This window comes from Trichomycterus rosablanca, chromosome 1, assembly GCF_030014385.1.
Source record: "Trichomycterus rosablanca isolate fTriRos1 chromosome 1, fTriRos1.hap1, whole genome shotgun sequence".
Lineage (NCBI taxonomy): Eukaryota > Metazoa > Chordata > Actinopteri > Siluriformes > Trichomycteridae > Trichomycterus > Trichomycterus rosablanca.
In genome coordinates this window covers 70,090,468-70,104,828 of record NC_085988.1, presented here as the reverse complement: position 1 = coordinate 70,104,828, position 14,361 = coordinate 70,090,468, and the positions used below count along the sequence as shown (strand labels likewise).

Sequence of the window (14,361 nt, the reverse complement as noted above, 5' to 3'; positions counted from 1 at the left end):
TAGTGTTCCTATGTCATTCTTTTAATACATCAAACCCACCCTAAGCTTTTCTCAGCACCCCGAGCTATAAGACAGGTGAGGGAAATCCAGCTGAACACAGATACATGTGGAGCTTTCAGAGTGAATCTGACGGTCATTCCACACAAATTAAGATTCGTCTCATATTCACACTTTGATGACGCTTTGCTAAACAAAGCGAGTTTTCATTGTTAATTTAAAATTAAATAAATAACTAAATAAAAAAACAAACTCAATATGTTGAGTTAAAGGGAAACGTTGAGTTTCAGGGTGCAAACTTCTCAACAAAGGGTGTTGAGTTTCAAAGATTTTGAGTTTAGGAGACATTGAGTTAAAGGGTGCCACTGTACATTAACATGAAGCATTTTGTTTTGCTATTCTTATAACAAAATGCTTTAATGCCAATGTGCTTAACAAAGATTTAGACATTGTCCACTCTGGTGGTCCTTAGTAAAGTGAATAATTAGGGTATGCAGTTTTTTTTTGCTTTGCTGCACATTGCTATTATGAAAAAAGAATCAAACCCGTGAAAGAATAGGGAAAACTTCTGGCCTAGTTGTTTTTAAAAGGGGTCTGCTTCAGCTAACAGTTCCATAAAAGACTCATTGCAAGTTGCAAGAATTTAATTTCAGTTTTTACTGTCAAGAGTGGCACAACAACTTTAGGGTTTAGGGGCAATTACTTTTTCACATGGGTGATAAAAGTTTTGAATAAATCTTTATTTTGAATAAATGGAATGATCATTTAAAAGCTTTGTTTTGTGTTTACTAGTGTTTTCTTTGTCTTATAACATTAGTTAGAAGATTACACATTGGAATGTATAGAAAAAATAGAAGTGAGTGGAGGCAAATACTTTTCCACAGCACTTTATGTATATATTATAAATAAATAAAAAATATATATAAGGTCTAGAAAATGACTAACTCAAACAGCAGCAATAGATCGTCTCTGACTTTACATCTACAAAAGCAGGCTAAAAAAGTATGTAGAGAAACAGATGGACTACAGTCAGTAATTATAGAACTACAAAGTGCTTCTATATGGTAAGTGGAGCTGATAAAATGGACAGTGAGTGTGGAACAAGGTGGTTTTAATGTTATGGCTGATCAGTGTATTTATTATGTATGTAATTTAAGCAGCATGCTTTTGAGTACAGTAGACCCTTGGGTTACAAACGGTTTACCATACGAACATTTTGGGTTACGAACGATCTCTTTCAACTTAACGTACAAACAAATTTCGGATTACGAACAGAAATTCGCAAAACATGTGACTTCATGAACAAGTTAACTTTGACCGTCTCTCTCGCTCTCTCTCTGTATGTGTATATATATACTGTGAGCGAACATTCGGACAACGTTGGTGTTTTCTTTATATTTTGTAAAATTCTATATTAAAATGGCCTCAAAGAAGTTGCAGAGGAAGCTTAGTGATGAGAAAATGAAAAAATCTATTACTATTAGTTGTTGTATAATTACTCCTGCCAGTAGGTGTCACTGTGTATTAGACAAAGGGTGAGTGGACAGTGAGTGAGAGAGAAGAAGGAATTCTGCTCAGTAAAGTATTCTTTCTTTCGTGCAATTACACCTACAAAATACAACACTATTGAAATAATAGAGAAATATGAGAGTTATTGTTGTTTCTGGTAGATACATTTTATAAAAAAAAAGGCGGAAATGTATGATAGTGTATAGTAAAGCACACGTACTGTACTGTAATGTGGTGTGTGTTATGTACAGTCCTACTGTGTATTGTTTATTATAGTAATGTCTATTTTATAATTTAAGATTTAATGGAAAATATACTTGTATTTTTAACAAAAAAGACCATTTAAGACATTAGAGAGGTTAGGTAAGGGGGTGGTTTGAGTGGTTCTGTTTACATTATTTCTTATGGGAAAAATAGGTTTAACTAACGAACATTTTGGCTTAAGAACAGCCCTTTGGAACCAATTAAATTTGTAAGTCAAGGGTCTACTGTATTTGGTTTGAATGTTGGAAGTGATCTGGGTATTTGTTGAGAATGTTGTACCTTAATTAATCCTTCTTCATTCTCTGCTTTAAGGTTTATTGGAGTTACAAGAATGCATCAAATAAAGACCCATTAAAGTGGAAGTTTGCAAATGTACGAGTGTTGGTGGTGGATGAGGGCAGTCTGGTCTGTGTGCAGATACTTAACACAGTCCTCTCCCTGCTCAACAAGTATGCCAAACTGCAAAAGTTCATCATTCTGGGTGAGGACACAGTAATTGTATTGGTGTTATATCAGGGTTGGTATTTGTGTTTTAAAGTAGTCCTAAGTATTAAAATCAAACAAACCTGGCTAGTGTATTACTGTACAGTATATTATCTTGTGTTGATGGAACAGGTCAGTGCCTGCCACAGTTCTTCTCACCTCTAAATCTCTAAACATATTTTTAAGCTAATTTAGGATACACACATTTTGTACTTCTGTCATGCATAAATATTCAAATAATGGTGAAAAGTACCCTTATTGTAACACCCCAGCGACAGAAACAAATACAGTAGTACCTTGCAACTCAATGTCCCCTAAACTCAAAATCTTTAAAACTCAACACCCTTTGTTGAGAAATTTGTACCCTTAAACTTAACATTTCCCTTAAACTCCACGTGTGTTCGACTGCTGCTTTGCTTATCTTTTTTACCTTTACCAGGGCTGCCTGTAATTATGGAGCAAAGTGTATATTTAAATTTTTTTTTCTTTTTTTTAATTAAGGAGATATAAGGCAGTTGCCCAGCATTGCCCCAGGGAACGTTCTCTATGATCTGTTCGAAAGTCTGAAGAGGGTGAACTGTGCCATTGAAATGCACACCAACCATCGTGCTGAATCGGAGCTAATTGTGGAAAACGCTGGACTGTAAGTTATTTTTTGTTCTGCATTTAACTAGAATTAAGTTAAACGCAGGGCTTTAACATAGCGGCAGCATATTAAAGCATTTAGCCCAATTTAAATATGGTATATACATTTTCACACTCTGTTGACCCCTGCATTTTGCTATATATTGTTGTTTATGCATTTTCTCCCCTTTTTCTCCCTTGTAGCGCGTCCAATTGCCCAACTGCGTCATGCATACTCTCCACCAATGCTGATCCCTGCTCTGATTGAGGAGAACGAAGCTAACCCACGCCCCCTCCGACACGTGGGCAGCATGCCGTATGCATCTTATCACCTACACTTTGATGAGTGCGGAGTAGCTCAGCGTTGTGTACAGAGATACACACCCTGAGAGCACTCTTTTCTCATTTCTGTGCAGGCACCATCAATCAGACCATCCGGCATAGTCAGGCCAATATCTGAACAACAGGCCAATCGTTGTCCGTGTGGCCGCTCAGCCTTAGCCAGCAGGCAGAGCTGAGATTCGATACGATGTATTCAAGATCCCAGCTCTGGTTCCAGCGTGTGTTTTTACCGCTGCGCTACCTGAGCGGCTATCAACCTTTCCTCTTTTAAACAGGACCAATTGTGTCTGTTGAGCCATACCAGTGCCACTGCTGAGACCCGGAAAGCGACGGCGTAGCGTTTTAGACTGCTGTCCCACCCTAGTGCCAGTTTTAATTTTTTTTTTTATGTTTTGTTGTTTATCCTTAGTGTCAATGTCTTTAATGCATTAATGTTTTGTCTAATTAAATCCAGATAATTCCAAATGGTTAAAACTGGACAGTTTACTAGTTTGGTTGTTTATTTATTGGAGCTTTATATCATTTTAATTTTTTGCATTGTTGTCTTAGTAGTAATTGTTAGTTTTGTTGTCTTTTGTATCAGAATAGCAAAAATTGGTCAGACGAAAAAGTTTTGTGAGCTGAACTTTGATGCTGTTGTGGATCCACGTAAACCTCTCACAATGCCGTTATCTGACAAGAGCTTTATTTTGGTCCAACTTTCAACACAGGAAAAAGATGATGGTAAGTACAGTAAAATTATCTTAATATATCCTATCCAAAGCTGTTACATATCTTACATGTTCAGTTAAAGATACATTTACTGGCCACTTTACTAGAATGACATTATATAAGTGGATAGGACTTATTTTGCCCTAAGAACAAACTAGTGCTGCAGATTTGTCAACTGCATGTTTATGCTGCAGCTCTACTCCAACATTCCAAAAGTGGATTCAGATCTGGTGACTGGAGAAGCCATTAAAATATTCTTTATGTTTACGGAAAATGCAGCATGTATATGCTTTAATACATGCTGCATTATCATGCTGAATGAAGCTATTATAAGATGGGTAGATTAGGTATGCTGTAGTCAGCAACAGAACTTAAAGGCTGGCTGGGTCGGGTCCATAAATTCATGCTGTTTACACAAAACTCTGACCCCACCATCTACATGTTGCAGCAGAAATTAAGACTGATCAGACCAGGCAACATTTCTTTACAACTATTTTGTTTTCAGTAAACCTGTTCCCACTGTAGGTAGGACCCAGTACCATGTTCTGGGTAGCTCATCTGCCTCGAAGTGTGACATGTCATGGCACAATGAGTGGATATTTTAGTTACTGCCTGTCTGTCTATTCTTCTCTGACTGCATGGTGAGATAAAGCTTGCTTGACTGTAGACATTGTTACACATGTTCCTGCAGCTGAAACTGGCAGAACATGCTTTTTAAACTCCTTGTTATTCAATTAGACTTTAAAAAGACTGTTGTTTGGGATGGTTGCCAAATCTTACAATCTTTACAATCTTTAATGCTGAAAAAATGTATTTGCTTAAAAAATCATTTCTAAATGAATACAAATCCCAGATGGATAATGTTCGATAGTTTCTGTAAAACAGGTTGAAGGAAAAATACTCGAGTCACAAGTGTTTCGCAAGTCATCCGATTTCTGCTTTGTACAATTTATTTGTTTGACCTCCAGATCTTCAGAACTGTATAAAACAACTGTTGGGAGACACAGTCCCTAAGGTGAAAAAACATGATCAATCTTTTCTAATGCTGGAGGGATCTGCCCCTGGAGTAATGGAAGAAAAAACATTACAGCTTCAAAGAGGACCGGTCCCTGGCCTACAGGATGATGCGTGCTCACAGTTTGTTGCCTTCAGGAGGTAAAAGTTCTCATTCAGCACACATTTTTAATTTGAAGGCTTTTTAGGATAAAGACTGGGGTTAATGTCTATGCATATAATGTCTTTTACATATTTTACAGTTTCCACATCATAAGTCATTTAGGGCAAAAGTAAACTAACAATGTAAAATCAAATCCCATACAGAAAATCTAATACGAATAGTTTTGTAGTTATTATAGGATTAAATATCCATATTAAAATATTCCAGTTTTGAATAATTGTTGATTAAAACAATCTAATAATAAATCAAACAATCTTATATTGAATTACATAAAAAAACGAAACTATTGAGTGTGTCTAGTGTAATTTCTCTACATTGTGTTCTTAGGTTGTTTTTGTGTTGTCAAAATTCATAACAGTGCATAAACAAGCATAAACAAACCCCATAATGCATAAACAAGCTAAAAAAAAGCGTAAACAAATGCTCAATACATAAATATACCTACAAACTCTACAATGCATAAACAAACTTCAGATGGCTTAAACAAACCCCACAATACAAAAACAAACTCCACAATGCATAAACAAACTTTAGATGGCTTAAACAAACCCCACAATACAAAAACAAACTCCACAATGCATAAACAAACTTTAGATGGCTTAAACAAACCCCACAATACAAAAACAAACTCCACAATGCATAAACAAACTTTAGATGGCTTAAACAAACCCCACAATACAAAAACAAACTCCACAATGCATAAACAAACTTTAGATGGCTTAAACAAACCCCACAATGCATAAACAAACTCCACAATGCATAAACAAACTTTAGATGGCTTAAACAAACTCCACAATGCATAAACAAACTTTAGATGGCTTAAACAAACCCCACAATGCATCAACAAACTCCAAAAGGCATAAACAAAGGCTCAATACATAAATAAACCCTACAACATATAAACAAACCCTAGATGTTATAAACAAACCTCACAATGCATAAACAAACCCTGACCAAATGCCTGATCAAAACTTGACAATAAAACCAAACCTGCTATGCATAAACTCAGCTGTTTTACTTTCTAAATAAAAAGTGCCAGACATGAATAGTTTTGTGCAAAGTTTTATCTTGAATTGCAGTCATCAATACAGTGTTTAGCAATTTCTGTAAAAAAACTGATCCCCTTTATGTTTTTATTAATAGAAACGACTGTAATCTGATCAACGAGCTTTGCTGCAAACATTACTCGGATCACAACACAAAGTAAGTATAGCCTCAATGCGTGAATTATTATTTGTATTGTTGACCAGTATTGTTAAGTGATTTACTAATATAATGTAGTTTACTGTAATGCATTTTCCTAATCATTAATATTCTTAATGCCAGTGTTTATGATCTTTGTCTTTTAACTGTATTTCAGGACTCATAAAAACAAACAAAATTTTCAAGTTGGTGATAAGATCTGCTGCACAAGGAATGGCTATGTGACTGATAAAAGCAAGCCGGTGGATCTCAATAATAAGGAGCAGATTGTTAAAGAACGATTATGCAACGGGGAGATTTTTTTTATTTTAGAGGTATAGAAAACACACCACTAAACACACTTTTACAGCATTCGTTTTCAGCATTACGTAATGGAAAGACATAGGGCACAATACATTCATTCATTCATTCATTTTCTTATCTGCTTATTCAATTAGGGTCACGGGGGGGAGGGGTACTGGAGCCTATCCCAGCTTTTCAATGGGTGCAAGGCACACACACCCATTCATTTATAGGGCAATTTAGTGTCTCCAATTAACCTGACTACATGTTTTTGGACTGCGGGAGGAAACCGGAGCTCCCGGAGGAAACCCACGCAGACACGGGGAGAACATGCAAACTCTGCACAGAAATGACCTCCTTGCTGTGAGGCAACAGTGCTACTAAGCCACCGTGCCGCCCGGGCACAATACAACCAATTTCTATAAAGAAATGTCTACAAATGTCCACAATAAATGTCTGTGTTTAGTATGTTTATTTATTTCAATGTTTATTTGCTCGTGTTTACATTTTGTGTTGGATTTCTAATGGCAGGATGTGACTGTGGAAGGCAAGGGCAGAAGTCGAACCCTGACCCTAGATAATAAGCAGGACAAAGTGCTGAAGGCGGACTACAGAGAGCTAATGAGAGAGTGCAAACTGCAGCATGCCTGGGCCCGAACTATTCACACCTTTCAGGTCCAGTTCCATTTCACCTTTTATACTGGGATTATACTTGCATTGTGACTCATACACAAGCCCTTTCTGCTTTAAAAGATGCAGCAGTGGCATTTCATTCTTTTATGTACTTAAAGGATTAAAATATATTTACATAAAGTGGGCAGAATTTGGAGTGTGTCTACACCAAATTTGTTGGAGTGTCTTTATTTACATATCTTCATGCTGAAACAAAAAGGGCATGACCATGCATTTGGACAAAGTGGAGTTTAGCTGCTGGTTTAATTTCTGCCACTGCTAAATTGTCACTGTTGGTCCCTGAGCAAGGCCCTCAAGACACTTAATTGTACTTAATTGTATTTAGTCACAATTGTACTTTACTGCTCATGTTCATATACATTTAAACATTGTGATGTTCATATTGTTATGATCTCTTCCCATCAGGGCTCAGAGGAGAAAACTGTTGTCTATGTCCTTGGTGAAAGTAGGTATCAAAACTGGAAACACGTTTACACTGCAGTCACGCGGGGTCAGAGTCGAGTTTATGTCATAGCGAAAGACGACGTCTTAAAGAGCACCATCCAACGACAGGACACCAGGCGAAACACACGACTAGCTGGCCTTATCAAGGACGTGGTCCGCGACCTGGGGATGCCTGGTGATCAGTGTTACACTCCACAACGAGGTTTCAGCTTTCATCCTTCTCAGTCCACACCGCAGTCATCGCCAAGTCCTGGCCCATCCAGGGCTAACCACGGCATGACTAAGCAGAGTCCGAAGGTAAGAATGCCACAGGCTCATTACACACTTTATAAAATTAATACTCTATATGATGCCTTGACAACTTAATTGGCATTGTCGTGGCACAACGAGTGGCTGTTTTAGTTACTGCCCGTCTGTCTATCCTTCTCTGACTGCAGTGTAACACTCCGATACGAGGTTTCGGCTTTCATCCTTCTCAGTCCACATCGAAGTCATCGCCAAGTCCTGGCCCATCCAGGGCTACCCACAGCATGACTAAGCAGAGTCCAGGTAGTTACCCGAAGGATGCTGGTGGTTCCAACAACCCACAGTCAGGAGGTTCAGGTCTGTTTAAGCGAGAGAACTGCACAGACAACTGCCCCACTCCACCCAAACAACCGAAGGTAAGAATGCCACAGGCTCATTACACACAATTTATAAAATTAATACAATATATGATGCCTTGACAACTTAATTGTCATTGAGAAAGTACAAGTACAAACCAATAAAATGCAGAAAGCATCTAACCAAAAGTGCAAAGTAGTGACCAGTCGGCGAGCGAAAATCAGGGCAAAGATCGTGTAGTGGCATAAGGCAGCTTGGGGCTGTCTGGTCACACAGTTTCATATAAACAAATCTTTATGCTTTTTTAAACAACAAACAGTGTAATGGGCAGTAAAAGTGGCAGTAATGTAGAATATGAACATCTTTTTAAGAAGTTAAAATGATGTTTACTAATGAAGTTAAACACAGATCCACATGTGCAGAGTTTAACATGCAGTCAGACTCCATCCAGACAGAAAACAGCTTCAATGCATGCTCACTGAGGTGGGTGTGGGTGAGTCAATTTAGTGAGAAAGAGTGTCTTCACTCTCCCAAGAAGGATGGAGGTCCTGAGTCTGGTTCCTGTCAAGGTTTCTTCCTGTCATTTTAAGAGTTTTTCCTTGCCATTGTCACCCTCGGCTTGCTCAACTGGGGTTTTGGTCTGTAGGTCCTGGATGCTGTAAAGTTGCCTTGAGACGATGTCTTGTGTAAAAATTACTGTACAACTACATTTCACTTGACCTGGCGTGGCTCCTAATTCAAATGAAGTATCAGCAGTTGGAAATGAATTTAAATGACAGTTTTATCAAAGACTTCTTTGTCAGTTATTGGTTAATAGGTAGGGATGTAACGATACACTCTACCCACGATGCGATACAATTCACGATACTGGGTTCACGATACGATTTTTTTATAGATTTTTTTTTATAGATTTTTTTTTTTAATTAAATACTGTATTTGTGCTTATCTTTTATTTATTTAAATAATGAATGCCCTTTTATACAAACTATGCCAAATAATGCTTATTGTGTAAAAAAAATAAAATTTTAAAACAAACCCAACATTATATAAATAAATGAATAATACAAATAAAGAAAGTATCCTCACATAAATAAATTTGGCTGGAAAATCCCCCTACCTGGCAACTTTGTGAAGTGCCGTCAACCAGGCGAGGTGAATAGCGCCAGTGCCCTCTGCTGTTTAAAGTGAATATCGATTCATCGTAAATGAATAACCGATTCGAATCGTGGCACATGTGCACCGATTTTTAACTGTCTTGTGGTGCATCGTTACATCTCTATTAATTGGTTAATCATTAACACACCTACAGTATGGGTCACTTGGCAATGAAAACTTCTACTAAATGTGGGATCACAGATATAAAAACATACTGTACCATATGGTACCCTGCAGTGAAAAAAGTCTTATTTTTGCATCGAACTAATACTGCTTTGTATTGTCACCACATTTCTATTTAAAACATGTTACTTTTCTTGCAGGTGGAAACACCACTGTTGTGTTCCCAAGATGAGCCAAACAAAATTACTCCCAGGCAGCTTTACCCAAAAAGCAACCAGGATTCCCACCAGGACCAGCAACCGTAAAAGCAAACAACAAGAGAGCACAAAGCAGGATTTAAAGGCTATTGAGTTAATTCTGCTTCGGTTTTAATTAGGCTTTTATGGATCACAAAGATGCTTAGCATCTAACTAGCACAATCATCACAGCAACATACACCGATCAGCCATAACATTAAAACCACCTCCTTGTTTCTACACACACTGTCCATTTTATCAGCTCCACTTACCATATAGAAGCACTTTGTAATTCTACAATTACTGACTGTAGTCCATTTGTTTCTCTGCATACTTTGTTATCCCCCTTTCATGCTGTTCTTCAATATATTCAGTCAACAGCGCCCCGTGGGCAGCGTCCTGTGACCACTGATGGTCTAGAAGATGACCAACTCAAACAGCAGCAGTAGATGAGCGATCGTCTCTGACTTTACATCTACAAGGTGGACCAACTAGGTAGAAGTGTCTAATAGAGTGGGCAGTAAGTGGACACGGTATTTAAAAACTCCAGCAACGTTGCTGTGTCAGATTCACTCATACCAGCACAACACACACTAACACACCACCACCATGTCAGTGTCACTGCAGTGCTGTGAATGATCCACCACCCAAATAATACCTGCTCTGTGGTAGTCCTGTGTGGGTCATGACCATTGAAGAACAGGGTGAAAGCAGGGTAAAAAGGTATGTAGAGAAAAAGATGGACTACAGTCAGTAATTGTAGAACTACAAGTTTTCCTCCCAATCTAGTCGTATCCAAATACCCAATCGTATCTCTCAAGAACCTCACTCATAACCAAGGCTGTGACTAACACACACATCCTCTGACACGTGTGTAGACCACTTCTTTCATCTGCATGATGCAGTTCACACAGAGATCTGTATTGCTTACAGAGAGTCACACACTGATCTCTGTTATCCCTGTCTTACTGTTCATGAGGAATCTCTTCTGACAATCACACCCTTGGACAAGCCAATTATTGTGTATTGCTGTCTAAACAAAAACTTTTATTGCTTTTGTAAATTACATGTAAGGTACTTGGATGGCGCAGCAGTAAATTATGCTAGCCCAGTACCACTGGGCTCCAGGGTTCGTATCCCAGTCGAGCATCTACATACAGACATAATTGGCTAAGTTTAAAGGGGTGGCCAAAGCTCCACAATGGATTGGCATCCTGTCTGCGGTGTGTTTCTTCATTGCGCCCAATGATTCCAAGGAAATCAGACCCACCATGATCCTGACCAGGATACAGCAGTGGTAAAACATTAAAATAGTACACATACTGCAAAAGTCAAAGTCATGTATTTCTAATTTCTGATTAAGTCATTTAAATGTCACTCAGTTTGTCTGGTGTATAATTTTTTTTCTTGCTTTAGGACACCTTTTAATGTCTGATCATGCTATTGCTTGAACAAGTCTACAGTAATCAAATCTGTAATGAAAGCTGGTTAATTTAATTTAATTTAATTTAGGTGTTTATTTATAAATTTTTCTAATGTATTTTCTCCCCATTTTCCTCCCAGTTCAGCGCAGTCAATTTGTCTTTCACTGCTGAGGGATACCCGATTGCATCCGAGGAGAGCATGTGGCTGTACACGCCTTTTCCGACACGTGCACAGCCCTCCTCTTCTTGCCCCTGCATTCTGCACAGGCGTCTCCTCCACCAGTCAGGGTCCTTACACAGCGTAAGAAGATCCCACCCACACACAGTCTGGTCCCCACCCTGCAGATACGGTGGCCAATTAGTATCTGCTGCAGGCACTGCCAATTATGCCCGCCAGATGGCGCCCAGCCGACCGGTGGCAACGCCGAGTTTCGAACCGAGGAGTTCAGAATCTCGGCGCTGGTGTGCTAGCGGGATATCTCGCTGCACCACCTGGGTGCCTAATTCAGGTGTTTAAACTCAAACATTTATAACAGGTGTTTAATTAAATAAAATAAATAATGTGTTTGGCAATATTGTAGGTAATATATTACTGTTATCATTTAAACTGTTAAAAAAACTTACACATTGCTACAAAGTAGGGTTATTATTGTAAATAATATGTAACAGGTGGTTATAAGTTTATATTTTTGTAACTGGTGTTTTTATTTTTTCCTCTCTCCGTATTTGAGCATTAAGACGTACCATAAACAGCTCCAACAGAATAAGGTGATATTTACATACAAACTTCAAACCATGACTTAAATGTTGTGTCAAACCAGTTTAATTTTGCACTGTATAACCATGTGTGTATATCACCATGTGATTACAAAATTTAAAGATAAAAACATACCAGTTCATTGTGATCAGGTTAAAAAACCAAAAACAATTTCTGATACATTTAAATCACAGCTTTCTGTACTATAAGTACTTCATACTTTTTACTGTATGCCTGTTCTGCATACTTCTACAATATATAGTCAGTGTTTATTTTGCTGATTTGCTTATGTTAATAATGCAAAAAAAAGACAAATTAAGGCTGATTCATCTGTGTGCAACATTCTACTGTATAATCACTACAAAAAGCGCATTAATAAGTGTAATAATAACTTGGCAGATAAGCTTTATAATGTTTTTGAAACAATTTAAAATGTTATGCAATGGTAAATTGTTTTGTTTGCTATTTAATAACACAAATCATGTTTGTTGATTGTTGCTTTGCTTAAATAAAACAGTGAAAGCATCAGTCAGGTGGTCTTTGTAGTATTATGTCTGCCTTGCTAGGGTCCTTTTCCTGGTCATGCCCATAGTAGTTTAATATCAGGATGCCTAAGAGAAGAGGGAGTTCAGATTTACTTTGTTTGCATTCTACACTTGCCATATATACGTTTTATATTGCGTTGAGATCGGCACGCAGTGATTTTTCTTTATCAAGGCACAGATAATGCACTAAAACCTATCACACTCGATAATGAGACGCTTGACATCACTTCTTGGGCTCTACAGTCACCAGCTCTGTCTCCTTGGATGAGGAAATTAACTGCAGAATAGGCAAAGCAGCCACCACCTTCAGCAGGCTGACCAAACGAGTATGGCAGAACAAATACCTTTCAACAAAGACAAAAACCCAGATCTATGGTGCCTGTGTGCTGAGTGCTCTTCTCTATGCCTCAGAGACATGGACTACCTACAAGGCACAAGTGCGAAAACTAAACTCATTCCATCTGTGATGCCTATGCAAAATCCTTGGCATTAAGTGGCAGGATCATGTGTCCAACACCAGAGTTCTTGAGTTGTCTCACCAATACTCCATTGCAACCATCCTAAGCAAAAGGAGAATGAGGTGGCTTGGTCATATCAAGCGGATGGAGGACACTCGTATCCCCAAGCAGCTCCTGTTTGGCGCTCTTGTTGGTGGACAACGGCAACGAGGACGTCCCAAGCCGCACTATAAAGATGTCACATTGAACAACCTCCAGATCATAGCAATGGACAGGAGCAAATAGAGAGGTGCCTCAGTCTACGAAAGACAACAGAGAAGGAACTAATGAATCAACGCAGGAAAGACAGAGCTGCATCTTCTTCAACAACCCTTGGGATAATCTTTCCCTGTTCCAAATGCAGTCGCCCCTGTCTTTCCAATATCGGAGGATAAGTCACGAAGGCAGGTGTCATGCATCCACAAACAGCTGCTAAGATCGTCTGTCAAGACGCAAGAGCCAAGAGATTGCTGACTTGGCTACTGCTCTGTGGTAATAGCCAGTTTTATTCAGCCTCCCAACTGTAAAGAAAGCAAGTCGCACAGGATGTTCTGTAGTAGCTGGTGTTTATTTAAAACCACAGCATTCATTAATAACAGTAAAAACTGAGGGCTGACTGACAAGAAAAACACTTCGATATTGTGAACAGAGCATCTCCCACTATACACCTCTCTTAAAGACACTCAAACTCAAAGGAAGCTTTATTGGTATGACAAATAAGGACATTCGTATTGCCAAAGCTCAGTTACAGAGAAAAAACATAACAATAAGAGAACAAATATATACAAAACAGTTACAGGTGCAAAAAATAAAATAGAATAAAATAATAATAAAAACAGTGCAAAAGTAACAATAAATATGATAAGGTAAATAAAACTTAGTTGTGTGTGCGTGTGTGAGACATGGTGCTGCTAGTGTGCAGCTCTCTCTGTGCTCCCCCAGTAGGTGGGGCAGTTTGTCCGGGTCTGGGAGGAAGTTGATTTATCACCGATTTATCTCGACTGTTAACCCTATTTTTAAGTTTTGCTAGCCAACGGTCCTTTTTTTTCTGACTGAACTGCATAACATTAAACGTGCATGTGTGCAGGTATTCGCTCGTCTGCCTTCACATGCATATGAACTTGAGTGACGTCCCATTCTTAATCCATAGGGTTTAATATAATGTCGGCCCACCCTTTGCAGCTATAACAGCTTCAACTCTTCTGGAAGGCTTTCCACAAGGTTTATGAGTGTGTTTATGGGAATTTTTGACCATTCTTCCAGAAGCGCATTTGTAAGGTCACCATAATCCC

At 38.5% G+C, this 14,361-nt stretch overlaps 1 protein-coding gene across 1 annotated transcript in view; it reads left to right on the top strand.

The window, feature by feature from the left end:
• Positions 1–10,097, top strand: part of helb (helicase (DNA) B) — a 19,376-nt gene extending 9,279 nt beyond the window's left edge. Inside the window, exons 5-15 of the mRNA XM_063009024.1 lie at positions 2,083–2,251; positions 2,755–2,896; positions 3,803–3,951; positions 4,802–4,815; positions 5,021–5,085; positions 6,251–6,310; positions 6,468–6,624; positions 7,124–7,267; positions 7,691–8,026; positions 8,167–8,391; positions 9,811–10,097. Coding sequence (XP_062865094.1) covers positions 2,083–2,251; positions 2,755–2,896; positions 3,803–3,951; positions 4,802–4,815; positions 5,021–5,085; positions 6,251–6,310; positions 6,468–6,624; positions 7,124–7,267; positions 7,691–8,026; positions 8,167–8,391; positions 9,811–9,915 — 1,566 coding nt within the window. The 3' untranslated portion in view covers positions 9,916–10,097. The remainder of the gene's footprint in view (positions 1–2,082; positions 2,252–2,754; positions 2,897–3,802; positions 3,952–4,801; positions 4,816–5,020; positions 5,086–6,250; positions 6,311–6,467; positions 6,625–7,123; positions 7,268–7,690; positions 8,027–8,166; positions 8,392–9,810) is intronic.
• The last annotated feature ends 4,264 nt before the right edge of the window (positions 10,098–14,361 follow it).